At 39.5% G+C, this 17,131-nt stretch overlaps 1 protein-coding gene across 2 annotated transcripts in view; it reads right to left on the reverse strand.

Moving 5' to 3' along the window:
• Nucleotides 1-17,131, reverse strand: part of Snrnp48 (small nuclear ribonucleoprotein U11/U12 subunit 48) — a 23,439-nt gene continuing 6,308 nt past the window's right edge. For both annotated transcript variants that reach the window (XM_017797770.2, XM_008831640.3), the window contains 6 exons: nt 16,083-16,157; nt 9,003-9,191; nt 8,497-8,618; nt 4,525-4,613; nt 3,461-3,625; nt 1-176 (listed from right to left, as the gene is read on the reverse strand). In XM_017797770.2, coding sequence (XP_017653259.1) covers nt 128-176; nt 3,461-3,625; nt 4,525-4,613; nt 8,497-8,618; nt 9,003-9,191; nt 16,083-16,157 — 689 coding nt within the window. In that variant the 3' untranslated portion in view covers nt 1-127. The remainder of the gene's footprint in view (nt 177-3,460; nt 3,626-4,524; nt 4,614-8,496; nt 8,619-9,002; nt 9,192-16,082; nt 16,158-17,131) is intronic.

The following is a 17,131-nucleotide window of genomic DNA, read 5'->3' on the forward strand; positions in this document are numbered from 1 at the left end:
TATAAGTATTTATTAAAAATAGTATTACATGATCATAACACATTCGCCTATGTAAAGATTACAATTAAAATATCAGCATATAGGTTATAAGCCATAAGCATAATTAATGTATTCATAAACATTTTGTTTACGGTTTTTGCTTTCTTCTTTTATGACTATGATGTCTCTCCCCATCCCTGAAATGAAATGGGTATACAAAATTATAAATGATGGATATTTTAATATTAGACCTTAAAAATAATGCAATAGTAATATACTTTCATCAGATGTAAACCATGGCAAACTAAACATGCATTTACAACTGAAGAAAGTTTTTTAACAGTAAAAAGGGAAAAATCAATTATTAAAATTTAAATCAAAACTAAAATAAGGATAAGGGATAAGTAAAATAGGGTTATATTTTGGAGGCTTGCTTTAAAATTAACTGTGAATATATGTAAATGTGAGATGACCAACCAGAGACCTCATTTCAAATAGAATATCAAAAGCACAGAAAGAATTTTAAAATTGTCTTTCTTTACTGTGACTCCTGTCTCAACTGTCTCTAATTTGCCCCACCTCAGGAGTGGGGAGCAACACCTCGCTTTATTAGGATTACTTCCTGCTAACACCCCATCCTAAGGGGCGATTACTCCCTGTTCACATTTTGAGGACTTCCAATGTATTTAAGGTTACAGGGACTGATTAGCGATGTTGAGATGTGAGAGCATACTAAAAGAAAGGAAAGAGCACAACCTCTGCCAGACAGGCACTGGTTATGTACAATGACTGCGCAGTATGAATCAGAAGGCACACTGAACAAATGGTTCACTTTTAATCAGCTCTAAGTCTACAGACTAAATGAATAAGATTAGAAAAGCTGTCAGACTTACATAAAAGCTTTACTAATTCTTTACCAATGGAGACGAGAGAGTATGTGAAAGCCTAGTATTTGACAAGCACTGTCCACGTAACGCTAAGTGGGACAGGACCTTGAGGAGCCCACACTCTAATGGAGAGCGTGGCTGTTAAGTGTGGTGCTGATGTTCTAAGTAAGGTGGTGGGTGGCAAAATGGAAAAGATAGTTCTGTTGAGGAACACAGCTGGGTTTGTCATTTTTAAAAAATTTTATTATTTTTCTTTTTTGTGTATGAGTATAGTGCTTGCATGTATATAAGTGCACACATGTCATGCAATGCCTGAGGAGGTCCAAAGACAGCACTGGGTGTCCTGGAGCTGAAGTTACAGGCCGTTGTTAGCTGCTGTGTGGGTGCTGGGAATCAAACCCAGGTCCTCTGCAAAAGCAACCAATGCTCTTAACTGCTGAGCCCTCTCTCCAGGACCTGATTTTTTTTTTTTTTAATTTAATTTTTATGTGTAGGGTTGCCTGCAAGTATGTAAGTGACCCATATTGTGTAGTGCTTGTGGAGGCCAGAAGAGGGCATCAGATCCACTAGAACTGGAATTACACACACTTGTTAGTCACCACATGAATGCTAGATTCGAACCTGGGTCTTCTGCAAGAACAGCTAGTGTTCTTAACTGCTGAGCCATTTCTCCAGTCCCTAACAGGGCTGATTTGTTTTATTTTATTATTTATTTTTATTTATTTTTTTTTTTTTTTGGTCTTTTTGAGACAGGGTCTCCCTGTAGCCCCAGCTGTCCTGGAACTCACTATGTAGATCAAGATGGCCTTGAACTCACAGAGATCCTCCTGCCTCTGCCTCCCGAGCAAAAAGGTGTGTGCCACCACATCTGGCCTACAGGGCTGGTTTTAAAAGACAAGAGTTAATCAGGCAAGCTTTAAGAAAAAAAAAATTAGGGAGCAGGATGAAATTTTACATGGCACAGCTATATGGAAGAGAACTGAAAGCACTCTAGTCACATCCCCACTGATAAAAGTGAGACCCAGGGAGATGCCCAGTGAGCAGCTGGTACTCAGGATTTTGCCTCAACTGATTGATATTATTTATATCATACTAGCAAGGGCAAAGTTGACTGACGAAGTTGGGACCTCTCTGATTCTAACAACATTTCAAGTGAAGAATTAGCAGGAAAAAGAGAGAGAAACACAACGGAGGGTGTGAAGAGCGGCAGAGAGCCACACAAACACCTTTTTTGTCTGAGATTTACTTTTAGGTGCATGTATATGTGCGTGTGTACAGATGTGTGTGTGCACATGCATGCGTGTGTAGAGGTGCCCATGGAGGACAGAGGCGTCAGATCTCCCTGGAGCTAGAGTTACAGGCAGCTGTGAGTAGACCCCACACAGGTACTGAGAACAGAACTCCAGCACTCTTCAGGAGCAGTATGCACTCTTAACCATGAGCCATCATTGCTCCAGCCCTACAAACACCTTAACACTGTTATCGTCTTATCCAGGTATTACTTTCATATGTCCAGGTTAAGAAGCAAGAGTTTAATTATTTATTTAATTTTACATGTATGGGTGTTTTGCCTTCATGTATGTAACTGCACCCGTATTATGCAATGCCAACAGAGGCCAGAACAGGGCACTGGATCCCCTAGAACTGGAGTTAAGGATGGTTGTTAGTTGCCATGTGGGTGCTGGGAACCAAATCTTGGGTCCTCTGCAAGAGTAGCCAGTGCTCTTACCTAATGAGTCATCTCTCCAGTCAGCAAGTAAGTGATTCAAAAAAAGGGTAATTAATAAAATATTTTAAAAAGGGGAGGCTGAAGAGATGGCTCAGCAATTAAGAGCACTGGCTGCTCTTGCAGAGGGCCCAGGTTCGACTCCCAGCACTCACGTGGCTGCTAACAACCATTCGTAACTCCAGTTCCAAGGGAATCCGACACCCTCTTCTGACCTCACAGGCATTGCACAACACAGGTGCACTTACACACATGTAGGCAATATACTTATACACATGAAATAAATAATAATTTTTTTTTGGTCTTTTTGAGACAGGGTCTCCCTGTAGCCCCAGCTGTCCTGGAACTCACTATATAGCCCAGGCTGGCCTTGAACTCACAGCAATCCACCTGCCTCTGCCTCCCAAGTGCTGAGACTACAGGCGTGCGCCACCACGCCCGGCAATAATAAATATTTTTTAAAAAAGGACACCAAACTGGCCACCTGGTGGTGTAGATCTGTAACACAGGTAATCTGGCAAACTGAGGTAAATGGATCACAAATTCAAGGCCTGCCTGGGTTACAAAATGAGTTCAAGGGTATCTTAGTGAGACTCTGTCTCAAAACAAAAGTATATTAAAAATGGCCAAGGAAATAATTCAGGGGCAGAGCCTAGCATGCATGAACCCGAGGTCAATTCCCAATACTACAAAGGGGGAAATAAAACTACAGTGCAGCATGAGCACTGAACTGCTGACCGTACAGAATCTTCATGACTTCCTCCCCTACCTCAGCTCATTCTTATCATTTCCTTTTCTGTAGTCTACAACAGAAGGATCCACTCTGCTTTTCAGAAGCCAGCAATGTGGGGTAAGTCAGCAAACTCACCTCTCTTTCTTTCTTCTCGGCTCAGAGTTGTTATCCTTATCTTTATTTCTTTTCCGTTTATGTGGGCTCCTACTCCGAACCCTTCTGTGTCGTGAACTTTCACCATCCAAATAGCTTCCACCAGACTGTCGTGAATCTACCGAAGCTGATCGCCTGTCTTCATTCCTAAGTACAGAAAAGAACATTCATCAATTCCTTTTGCCACTGGTCTTTGCTGCACACAAACCAATCAAGCTAAAGCACGATATTCTGTATCACATCAACAACAGAGTGCAAATAAATATGCACAATCTTATATTCCATAAAGAAAGCAGTCAGACAGACAGCTCCTGTTTTATTAACTATCGCACTAATATTGTTGCTGACCCCTTAAGTCAATCTATCTAAAACTGTCAATATATCTAAAACTGTCACAGTATAACTCTAAATATAATTCTGAGCACTGGTAATAAACATTGATGAATTACAGTATATTACCAAGAGTCTCGGAAATGCTAAGATTTAATAACACATGTAGTTACTACATTAAGATACTATTTCAAGGGGGCTGGAGAGATGGCTCAGTGGTTAAAAGCACTGGCTGCTGTTGTAGAGGACCCAGGTATGGTCGCTAGCACTCATATAGTGACTAACAACCATCTATATCTCCAGTTCCACAGGATCTGTCACCCTCTTCTGACCTCCAACGGGCATTGCACAACACAGATGCACTTACATACATGCAGGCAATACACTCATATACATAAAATAAAAATAGTAAAATTTTTTTTTAAAGATACTATTTCAAGCCAGACACAGTGCCACATGCCCATAGTGCTAGCACATGGAAGGTAGAGACAGGAGGTTATGAGTTTGAGGCCAGCCCGGACTACGTAGCTCGAGCTGCATGCATAGTGAAAGCTAAAGCTGTCTCAAAAACCCAACAGCTGGGGAGGGCAGATCAGTGGTAAAGCACTTGCTTAGCACACACAGACCCCTGGGTCCAAACCCAGCAAAATAAAATCAAATAAAATACAAACTACAATAAAATAAACAGCATCTCATCAGTGAGGACAATGGCATACTTTTCAGCACCATCCTCTGCTTTTTCCTGCTCTTCAAGCCAATGGTTACTCAGTTCTTCCATGTGTACTTTTATCACATCCCGAATTACCTAGGAAGAAGACACCAACTGTCAGGTAAGAAAGTTGTTCTAAAATTAAAGATCATATAGAGAGGCATGGTGATACGTAACTTTAATCCCAGCACTCAGGAGGCAGAAGCAGAGGCAGAGGCAGAGGCAGAGGCAGGGGCAGGCAGTTCTCTGAGGCCAGCATGGTCTACATAGTGAGTTCCAGCCAGCTGGGGCTATAGAAGACCTTATCTTTAAAAAAAAGGAAAAAAAAAAAAACCATAAGCCAGGCATGGTGCACACCTTTAATCCCAGCACTGGGAGACAGAGGCAGGTGGCTCTCCATGAGCTCAAGGCCAGCCTGGTCTACATAGTGAGTTCCAGGCCAGCTGGGGCTAACAGGGAGACCCTGACTCAAAAAGACCAAAAAAAAAAAAAAGCAAAAAAATGACCGCTTAGAATCAATCAAAATCTGATTAGGAGCTATGACATAATGATCTCCAAGAGGTATGAATTTTAGGGACTACTAAAAAGGCAATGGTCAAACTGATGGAGGAATTGGTAGAGACAGTTGGTAATTATGACTATGTAAGAAAATTATTCTTGAGAAAATTTTGGAATAAGGAGTCATGGTACATAGAACTGACTCTTAAATAATTCAAGGAAAAAAATATGCAGGGGCAGGAGATGGAGAGTGGAAAATGTACAGAAAGAAAAGGAAACGTGGCAGAGTATGGTGGCCACGCCTATAATCCCAGTACAAAAGGGATTTCAGAACGACCTGGACCACAGAGTAAGACACTGGGTCCAAGAACAAAAGGGAAAGAGGAAAAACAGACAGTGTGCCATCAAAGTAGAAAGCGACCTATGAAGGGAAAGAGGACCAGAGGGGGCAGAGGAGACAGGACAACGGAGAGGAGGTCAGTAAGAGCAAAGTATAATGAATGTCATATGTGCATGAAAATGCCATAATGAAGCTCGTAACTCTGTAGTTAAATGTAAACACAAAAGAACAGAAAGCAAAGGAAAGGGCAAGTAGAAGGGTGACACAAGGGGCAAAATCCCACAACGGGCCATGTGAGTGAAGGACACTGTCCGACACTGCTTCTAACTCGTCTCTAAGAATATTTACAAATAATTCTTAAACCTTATAATTACGTCAAGAAGACAAAGTATGAAACATTAGTTATTTCACAGAAGCTTTCACAAACAGAATTCAAATCCCTAACCTGTGAGAAGGCCTTGAAAGTGTCTTTTCTATTTTACCCATACCATCAGGCACAAAGGCTAGTCACAGGAAAGATGCGAAACTACAATAGAAGCTGACACTCTGCTCATGCCTAACTAGGAAATGTTTTAAGGAAAGTATTAGAAATGGGAGCAATTATCAGGGAGACACTATAGTTCAGGCCTGTCTACAGTTCATCCCCTACCACAGAAAAAACTTTCAATAACTCCACAAGTTAAAAACAGAACAATGCTCAAACAAAGGCCTTGAAGCCCTCTGTGATCTCACGGCATCACATAGTAGGAACTAAAGAATTTTATAGAAACCCTAAGCACCAGTCATCCTAAAAAACTCCTGAACTTTCATCTGTGCTTCCTTCCCAACAGCCACTGCCTTTCATTTGGAAAACCCTTACCCCCACTTCTCTCTCACTATATATTCTGCTGCGGAGAACCGAAGCAGACCGTGGTCTGAACCAGCAGAGGGTATGAGGCGCACACCCCGGCGGTTGCATTCCAAAGCCAGTACTTCTTCAGCAGCCCCATCAGACTCCCTTTGGCTAACTCTACATGAGCTTGCTAAGTCCACAGAACCCCTCTCATGCAGGTCTGCCATATGGGAAAGAGCCAGTAAGGGTCCTTAACCATCCTTGCTGCCTTTTCCCTCAGAGCTAGTTTCTTAAGAAGCTCACTTCAGTCTTATCTTTTAAGAAGAACCACTTTCTCCCCAAACACTTTGATTCCATTTTATTTTTGCCCTTAACATAATCTGTATTTTATAGTGTTTAACTTACAAAACTCAAACTTCAAAAGTGGGACCTTGTTTACCATTACCTCTGCACACGCTGGAGCAGTGTGCTATGTATTAGGATCTATAGTATGTAATGGTTTTTTGCTGAAATGTATCAAAGTTCAAGTTCTACTTCAGAGCAAACAAAAAATATGTAAGGCATGAAGTAGTCTAGGAATGGATAAAGTGCTAACAAAGCCAGATTCCGAGGCGAATTATCAAGCAGAGAGGCGGGAGGAGATAGGCACAGGCACTTAGGGAACATACGGTCCTCGGGCTAGGCTATCTAGTTTAATATGTTTAAATATTAAGAATACCAGCAGCTACATGATCACAATGAGACCAAAACAGGGAAACGTGATGACCAGCCAAGCCTCTGAGGGTCGGTAAGCATCACGTGGTTCTGGACTACTGCTGGCAGAGCTAAGTCTCAAACACATACTCTCCTTACCAGAAGAGCTGTAAGAAACGCAGTGCTGAGCTGTACAGTACAAGGTACTAGTATCACGAACCAGCGATGGCTCAGAAGTAGCCAGTACTTAGTGGACATGGGTGACCGATGCATTCATTACGACTTAAAAATGAGCCAGGTGTGTTTAACGCAGGCTTTAATCCTAGCACTCAGGAGAGGCAAAGGCAGGCCAAACTCTGAGTTCAAAAGGCCTGCCTGGTCTACATAGCGAGCTCTAGGCCAACTGGGGCTACAGGGAGACCCTGTCTCAAAAGGACCGAAAAAAAAAAGAAAGGGAAAAACAAAGAGCATGTTAGGTAAGGAAATATCTGGTGTCAGGTAAGAAATATACAGACAGCTTAGGAGGCATGCTTGACAAAGGCAAAATAAAATACTCAACAAATACAGCTAGAATGCAACAAGACTTTGAAAGCAGAGAAGAAATCATATAGACTAAGGATTTAGTATGGAAATTGGGTCTAGCCAAAGTAATTTACGTTATCAAAAAAATTATCAATTCTACCCACTAAATAATACCTAAAATAAGTCTAGATATATGTCAAGAGACTGATGTACAATTGATGTGAAGACATTTCTGGCTAGGCATGGTGGCTCACACCTATAATCCCACCACTCAGGAGGTCAGGGAAGTAAGACTGCTCAGAATTCGAGGCCAGTGTGGGCTCTGGGCTACAGTGTGAGAACCTGCCTCAATCAATCAATCAATCAATCAATCAATCAACCAACCAACCAAAAAGAAAGAGGGGGGAGGGAGAGAGGGAGAGGGAGAGGGAGAGGGAGAGAGAGAGAGAGAGAGAGAGAGAGAGAGATGGCTCACTGGTTAAGAGCATCAGCTGTTCTCACAGAGAACCTGGATTGGGTTCCCAGCACCCACATGACAACTAACAGCCACTTGTAACTGCAGTTCCAGTCCTGTTCTGACCTCTGCCAGCACTACACGGCATGGGTGCACTTACATACACGCAGGCACTATACTTATACACATAAAATAAAAAATATTAAAAAAATTTTTAAATAAAAATTTCTTTGGCTTAAATACTTGGTAAAGTATAGAAGCATGTTAGGATTTCTGCAAAACTAAAAGAAGGTAGCTGCTAATATTTATTGAGGAATTTCTATGTTCTCATGCATTATCTCAACTAATCTTGCAAAGTTGTACTGTCATAAAATGGGGAGGAGAGAGAAAACCCCAGAATTTAAAAGCACTCAAATAACTTGTCCAAATCACAAAGCCAATAATAAACAGCAGAATCAAAACTCAAACTAAGGACATTCAAAGTCAAAATCATGATACAATACCACCTTCTCAAAAGGAAACACTTTTAAAAGATATACAATCTCCATAGACTAAGACTAGTACTCTGAAAGACATAAAACAGAAAACTATGAGAAATTTTTACTAGCCACAAAGCTCTACAAGATTACATAAAACTTACCTCAGTATATGATTTCTTGGTTATATGAACATTCTTAGCTCTATAGGACTGGCGTCTTCTTTTATAATCTCTCACTTCTGCCAGGATTTCCAGGTAAGATTTTGGACTTTTTCGGCTATTATCTAATGAAAGAATAAAATTATTATAGCCTTAGAAGTTTTTAAATTCTCAAGAACTAGCAGTTATGAACAATCCCGTTCAACACATTTCAAGGGAGTACATAAAAAATCCAAAATATTCTACATTATGTATACAAATGCCATTAGATGAACATAAAAGTATCTACATTCATAGATTAAATACAAGTGGGATTCTTACAGAGGGAAGATGTGATTAATGTAGAAGTCAGGATAAAAGTCCCTTCGTAAGGAAGAATCATTATACGCCAGTATCAGACGATACAAGACCACTTTGCCACAACTCAAGTGACATGAAATGAAAGCGTTTCACTAACACTCATGAGACAGAATGACAAGAGACAGAAAAGATGTGAATTCATCTCAAACCTTGATTGACTTTAGCAGCCAAGTCTACAAAGAGGTCACTGTCGTTCTCGATGACTTGAGAACCAGAGCGTTTTTTCTTTGTCTCCTCAATGACAAAATCATAAAGGGCAAGGCGATCTGCTTGAGTGAGGTCACAAACAGACCGTTTGTGATTCAGAGGAACTTCAACAGGCACTGAAGAGTACATCCCTAAGGTCAAAATAAAACCACAAGAATAAATAAAGAAGCATGTGGACCCACAATCTTCTACATATCTTTAAGCATGTGCTATAACAGTACAAGAGTAATACAAACTACTGTCTTACACAGTATTCCTTAAACATACACACACAAAAAGTCCATGTGGTATTGGTAATGTATCATGGATGTTTCCTATTCTCTCCAACAAGGTTAGATAGATTCCATGAAGACAGGCGGTAATAATCATAAGAAATAATTTGCTAGTCAGAAAAATCTGTTTTTCTTTTGTGATAAGAAAAGAGTATTACCCAAGATGGCTCAAATTCCTGGCTTCAAGGGATCCTCCTGTCTCAACCTCCCAGTAGCCGGGACGACAGGTATACACCAGCACAGGCTTTAAGAAAGCCTTTGGAAAATTTTATAAACACTTCCTCTATTACAGAAATAGGTATTATTTCTATATGTATGCTTTTCCTCATAAGAGCTAAAAATGTTTTTAATAGGTAATGCACGTTTATAGGCCTTTTAAAAAAATTATGGTAATATGAAAAAGTACAACTCTTTTGAGACATTAAGGTAGATACTCAATATTCAAAGTACATTATATTTGTGTAATGATTTAAAAGTAGGATATCAAAAAATTGAATTAAAACAGGTATGGTGGTGCACACTGGTAATCCGAGGACTTAGGAGATGGGAGAATCCCAGCCTGGCCTAAAAAAAAGTGGTCAACCTGGGTTAAACATGAGACTAAATAAAAAAATTTAATTAGTAGAAATCCCAAACTTTCTCAGACCAGAAGATTAAACTCAATCTGAAGTCATTTTAATTCCCTAAAGAGGAAATACACTGGCTTAACTAAATCAACTGAAAAAAGGTACTATCAGTGCCCCCTAAGCTACAGAACTTTCTAAAATCTGCTCGTGAATGAAAAATGAATAAATACAATACCTTGATATGATGTATTAAAACACTGAAGAAAAATTTGTTTTGAGATTCACATGTTCTCAAAGAAATAAAATGATTGTAACTGTAAATAAAGAGATTTTAAACAATTCTTTCTAGTGCAAGCCATGGACATAAATTCTTGGAATGTTTCCTACTTTATCCTAAAGCAGTAACTCAGGTTTGGATAACAATGAAAACGGTAGCTCTTCCCAGGTCCCCTACTGAAGTCTAACCTCATTACTATCTCTGGTGAGAGGCAAAAGAAGAACTCAAGAAGAGCATCCTATGAACTAAGCATTGTAACAAAAGGAAGAAATGCCTTCACACTGATCCACAAATGAAGGAGCTGCACTGGAGCTGAGGCTGTGGCTGAGCAGGTGTGGACAATGACACACGTCATCTGACTGGTCAAGGGTTCAGAATGAGTGGGAAGAGCACCCTCTTAAATCCACCCATTCACTCTGATGCTGAGGCACTAGCAAAGACTCTATGTAGCTGGATGTTAAAACATTTCCTTTTACAATATAAAATTAGTTTTGGAAGCCTAATTCCTTTGAATATCAACTACAAGAATCTGAGAGAAAAATACAAAAATTTAGAAATAATATATTCTAATATTATAATCAACCTCCTTATACCATGTGCCTGCTATTTTTAAACAAAGAAATATAATTTCTTCCTTAAACTATGTTTGGAGTTTTCTTTAATTAATTAATCTTAAATTTTTTTTATGATGAAGGCTAATAAAACTTCTTAAAATTCAACCAAAATTCTAAATGAAGATTTTTACAACAATGACAGCTATTAAGATGGAGTTAGAAGTTTGAGTGACACTTTTAAAAGGATATCATTTGCAAAAGGATACTGTGTATCTTTAAATAAGGAACATTCAGGTTTCTAATCCTCTTTATACTCACCCCAATTACTGAAAAAGAAAAAGTACAGAAAAGGTTAAGCAACAAACTGCATTCAAATCTTTCATAACAGATATTTCTGACAAAAAAAAAAAAGGGATAAACACACTTAAATCAGCTTCATTTACAGGAAACGTAAAATTCCAAAATGCAAGTTTCTATACGTTTTATGAGCTGTAATTGCTATATTTCTGTGTTCTTCTCTTTCCGCATCTTTAAAATTGTGGTAAAACAAGTGAAATCCATCTTTTTATCATTTTCAATTTTTCAGTTCAGAGACACTAAGTTAATACTACATCTACCTAACACCTTTATCATTCTCCAGAACTTTCATCATCCAAAATATGCATGTATGTAAGTGCACCCGTGTCATGCATTGCAATGCACACAGAGGTCAGAAGAAGACATCAAATTCTCCTGGAACTGGAGTTATGGGAGGTTGTTAGATGGTTATGTGGGTGCTGGGAATCAAACTCAGGTCTTTTGCAAGAGCAGCTGGTGCTCTTAACTGATGAATCATCTCTCCAGCCCCAAACTCAGCCAGGCGCAGTGGTGTACGTCTTTGATCCCAGCACTCAGGAGACAGAGGGAGGAGGATCTCTGCGAGATCGAGGCCAGCCTGGTTTACATAGTGAGTTCTAGGCCAACTGAGGCTACAGGAAGACCTTGTCTCAAAAAGACCGAAAAAAAAAAAGGAAAGGAAAGGAATTGTCTCTAAGTCACAAATTTGTGATTTTATTGAGAATTCATGTAGAAACTCCCTAACATTAGAGATAAAATTTGACCAAAGTCTCCTAAATAGATCTAGGCTAACACTATTCCAACCTGGCTCTTTAGAGTATAGCATATACTGGTCTCAAATACATTTCACGAAATTTAGGTGCAGAAACTTGAATATTTAATACTGAAGGAAAAAGATAAACCACTAGGTATAAAATTACCATGTATGATTTAAAAATCTTGGTTATAAAAATCACTTAAAACAGCTGCATGAGAAAATAAATACCCAGAAGAAACAGCTGTTGAAGCTTGCAAAGGTCAGCAGATTAAGCATTCCCTACATTGAGTTAGGCCTGACAGATAAAACAAAAACCTAGATTCACCTGTCAAACACTTTCGTTTTAGTGTATCTTAATTAGGTGAAGGAATGTCTCATGTTCACATAAATCGGTAAGAAAATATTTAGAGATTCTTGTTCTGAGGTCAAAGGTTGAAAATATCTAAGATATAAGTAGACCATAAAAAATTCTAATGAAAAACTACAGAACTCTACATGGGATAGAAAAGTAAAACACGGTTATAGATCACATTTTAAAAAATGCTATTCAGGGGGTGGAGGGATGGCTCAGTGGTTAAGAGTGCTGGCTGCTTTTGCAGAGAACCCAGGTTTGATTCCCAGACCCACATGGCTGCTAACAACCACGTGACACTCCAGTTCCAGGGGAATCTGACACTGTCTTCTGACCTCCATGGGCAATGCAGGATACAAGTGTACTTACATACATGCAGGCAATACACTCATACACATAAAATAAAAACGGTAAATAAAATATTTTTAAAACCTGTTATTCAAAACAATGAAATCTTAGAAGAGTTCAAAGTCAAATAAAAGTTTTTCTTTTCTATTGAAAAGAACTGTTAAAAGTAATTCTTTGATACACAAGGCCTTGAGTCAATCCCTAGAACCACCATAAAAAAAAAAAAAAAGAGAATGAAAAACAACAGAATAAAACAAAATAAAAAAAAACTAATGTAACTGTTCTGTAGTGAACTAAATTCAATGTCTAAATCTGTCTTAGTACTTGGAGCTATAAAATGTATAAACTTGTAACATTTTCTAATTTATTTACAAACATAAAATTCATCGATTTCATATTTCTGTACATAAATTTTACTTAGACAAGAGCAGCCGCCAATTAATCCAGCTAGGACTAGTTTAGCATCTGTCACGCCTGTTCTTACAATACTACAAGATAATTGTTATAACAGAGAAGGAACAGAAACTCCGAAGTCATTTTTTTACAAGGGGAAGTAGCAGGCTTAGTTGTCATACTTCAACAGAATAAACAGTGAAAGCACCAACGTGAATGTGTCCACGTTTGAAGTGTGACACTCTCACCACGACAGGGCAAACAAGAAGTATGTATGAACAACACCTAGAACCCAGTCCATGGTTTTCATCACATGGAGCACTTCTAACCCAAATAAAAGAATTCAGTTTAGAATCTGTGCCTAAAGTCAGAATTCCAATATGGAACTAGCTTTGCTATTATCTAGCAAAGATCAGTTACTTTCCTTTGTGCACCCCTGTTTCTTCACCTCATGTGGAAAGGAAACACTCTTCCAACCTAACCCAAGTTTGTTGTAAAAGAGAAATGAAAAAGTGCTGGGAAAAAAAGAAAAGCTTAAAAAAAACCAAAAGCATCAGCTGGACATCTATGACCCCAGCCCTCTCCAGAGAAGCCAAGGTATAGCTGCCAGCTCGAGGGCAGCCTGGGCTATGGAGACTCTGTCTCAAAGAAACAAAAACAAAGTAGGAAAAACAAACAAAAAAAAACTTCATTAAAAATAAAAAACCACTGGAAATCTTTGGAACAAATCCACGAGAACTTTAACACAGTCCTATCACTGGATAAGATGATTGCCAAGAAATCTTTCAACTCTAAAATAAATTCCACAAATCTATCTAAAGCAGTTAAGAGTCAAAGTCTTATAAAAATGACCCTCTGGGCCAGGCATGGTGGCCCACACCTTTAATTCTAGCATTCTGGAGACAGAGGCAGGGGGATCTCTATGAGATCAAGGTCAGTTTGACCCACATGGAGAATTCTAGGTCAGCTGGAGCTACAGGGAGACCCTGTCTCAAAATGAAATGAAACAAAATTTAACCCTCTGGAAAAACAAAATCCTTGATTTTGTTTTTTGTTATTACTGGTCTATTAACTAACAAGGCCAATGAGTAATCCATAACAGAGGCCATACAAGACTTAACTGATCCCAGATCAGTAATCTGAAGAGTGAATTTCTCTCCTCCCCGACACACACAAAAAGCTGAAATTAAGCCAATAGGCACAAAAAAACGAAGTTTTGAAACAGGAAATACAAAAAATGTGTTTCTTGTATTAGCAAGATGGCTCAGCAAGTGAAGGTGCTCACCGCCAAGACTGCCGACTTGAGTCCCATCCTTGGAGCCCACACTGGAAGGAGAGCCAACTCACAAGTCTGACCTCCACACAGGCACCAGGCACCACGGCACAATGCCCCCCCCCCCAAAAAAATTTAAATAAATGTCTGGCTACGGGAGCTAATTAGTGCATAGGTCAAGGACAAACAGTATTTCTTCTAAAACTATAGTGCAACTCAAGAGAAATCAAGTACAGGTACTAGCCTCTTGGAACAGTGTTTGGAAAAGACTAAATTTCAACAAGGAAGAAAAGCAGCCATGACTAAACCTGGCAAGTGTGAGGAAGAAGCCAGGCATGGTGGCGCACACCTCTGATCCCAGCACTTGGGAAGCAAGAGGCAGGCGGATGTCTGTAAGCTGGCGTCCAACCTGGTCTACACTGAGAGTTCCAGGACACCTGGGGCCATAGGGAGACCCTGTCTCAAAAAGACTAAAAAAAAAAGGAGTGAGAAAGAAGGCCCAGTGCGCACAGAAAGCTCAACAGGCTCAAAGAAGACGGCTCAGAAGTCTTCCTAAGGGGAACCAGCCATGCTTTGGTTCAATGTCATACCTAGGTTCAAAAATCTAAACTGCTGGCCATGGTGGCACAGGCCTTTAAACTCAACACTTGGGAGGCAGAGGCAGGTGGATCACTGTGAAATCAAGGCCAGCCTGGTCTACATAGTGAGTTCCAGGCCATCTGGGGCTACAAGGAGACCCTATCTTTAAAAACAACCAAAAACCAAAAAACTAAACCTTGCTATCTTCTGTTCTGGTGAAGTTGTTTTTTAAATCTTCTAAAGTTTATGCTTAAAACTCATCCTAGTTTCTGTCAAAATCCCAGGCAGAAACACTGTAAGACAGATCTAAATCTTGGCATGTAATAAGCCACAAATCCTCTAAAATCACATGCAAAACATTGTGTGTGTGCTTTTTTTCTGAGGCATTCAACATCTAAAAGAATGAGATCCAAAAAGATAGAAAGTCAAAACTCAAACTAAGCAGGTGACATTCTGAGCAGCTAGAGAGGTCTTCAGCCTTGTGCACTATGTTTCCACCTTTTTAAAAAACATTTTATTGTTTTTATTTTATTTGTATGAGTGTATTGCCTGCATGTATGTAAGCGCACCCATGTTGTACAATGCCGTGGAGGTCAGAAGAGGGCTTCGGATTCCCCTGGAACTGGAGTTAAAGACAGTTCGTGGGTGCTGGGAATCAAACCCGTGTCCTCTGCAAGAGCAGTCAGCACTCTTAACTGCTGAGCCATCTCTCCAGCTCCCTTTTTCCATATTCTTAAAGGAACTCTCAGAATGAGGCAGCCTCAACCCAAAACAAGTAAAAAGACATGTTCATCCAATGCATTCACTCGCCAAATAATTCTTCATTCAATTATCCATGGGGCTGGAGAGATGGTTCAACAGTTAAGTTCAACAGTTAAGAGCACTGGCTGCTCTTGCAGAGGACCCAGGTTCAGTTCCAAGCTCCCACATGGCATCTAATAACCATCCATAACTCCCATTCCAAGGAATCCAACACTTCTTCTGGCCTCCGTGGGCATTGCACACATGTGGGGCACCAATATACATACAGGCAATACACTTATACACATAAATAAAATAAATTAAAATTTTTATTTTAATTATCCACAAGATAGTCTCACAACTAGGTATTTCAAAATATGCATCCCTAGCTAAGAGAGAGTCTGAGTGAGCCTCCAGTATATTAGAGTAGGAAATAATAAATCAAGTTAAAACAATGTAAACTTGATCCTTCTTCAATATTACTGTTTCACAAGGGTTTTCTTGAAAAGTAGTAGTTCTTGTGGGAGAAAAAGACCTTGGTTCACCACTTAGCTCCATCTCCAATGCCACTTACTTTGATTAAAACGATCACCATCCTTCCCAGCTGCAGTTCTAGCTTGTTTAATTATCTGGAATTGTGAATCTTTATCTAAAACAAAACAAAACAAAACAAAATCCACATCAGTGCTTATAATCTGAGTATGAAATCCTTTGAGATCTAGCTACAGTCCAGGAGGTGATCAGATTTCAATTAGTACAGAAAACATTTTATTAATCAGGCATGCAGGATTAATATGTACAAAACTTTAGCAACCAACAACAGCTAATCTCTCAAGCCCAGGCACTATGTTAAGTGTATCAGATCATCGCTAATCTTCACAAAATGCGATTATCATCACCCCACTTACCAAAATAGAACTGAGCACGGTGGCACAGACCTATAATTCCAGCTACTCAAGAGGCAGAGGCAGGAGGACCATAAATTCAAAGCAACTTAGTAAGACTGTCTCAAAATAAAAAGTACAAAAAGTCTTGGGTACAATACAGCTCAGTGGAGGAGCTCTCCTGGCATAGGAGAGGCCCTAGATTCGATCTGTAGTACCACAAAAAATAACAAAAAAGAAATTTAGGCAACAAGTAAGATAAAATCTCATCAAAAGCCACATCCGTTAGTGTTGAAACCAGGAGTTGAACTGAGGCATCAGATTTCTAGAGTTCAAGCAAGATTTTAACCATATACTGAAAATATCTAGAACACATTTTCACCTTCCCTCTAATCTTCAATCTAGATTGTACACTCAGGTTTTTGCTGAGGCCAAAAAAGCAAGCACACGCTCTGCTATACAGGGTCTTGTAGGGTTTCACTCCTTGTTACCACAAGCCTGGTCCTATTTTTACATTACATGGACTAGCTTTTCAGTGTATTAATTAATCTTAGTCCTCTTATGGGACTAAATGTCCTTAATCATTAGCATATTTATAAAATCCATTCTTGAGCTGGAAAGATGGCTCAGTGGTTAAGAGTACTGTCTGCTCTTACAGAGGACCCGGGTTTGGTTCCCAGCACTCACATGGCAGCTAACAACAAATGATCTATAACTATAGTTTCAGGTGATCCAATGC

Source organism: Nannospalax galili, unplaced genomic scaffold (assembly GCF_000622305.1).
Source record: "Nannospalax galili isolate Female #2095 unplaced genomic scaffold, S.galili_v1.0 scaffold72, whole genome shotgun sequence".
Taxonomy (NCBI): domain Eukaryota; kingdom Metazoa; phylum Chordata; class Mammalia; order Rodentia; family Spalacidae; genus Nannospalax; species Nannospalax galili.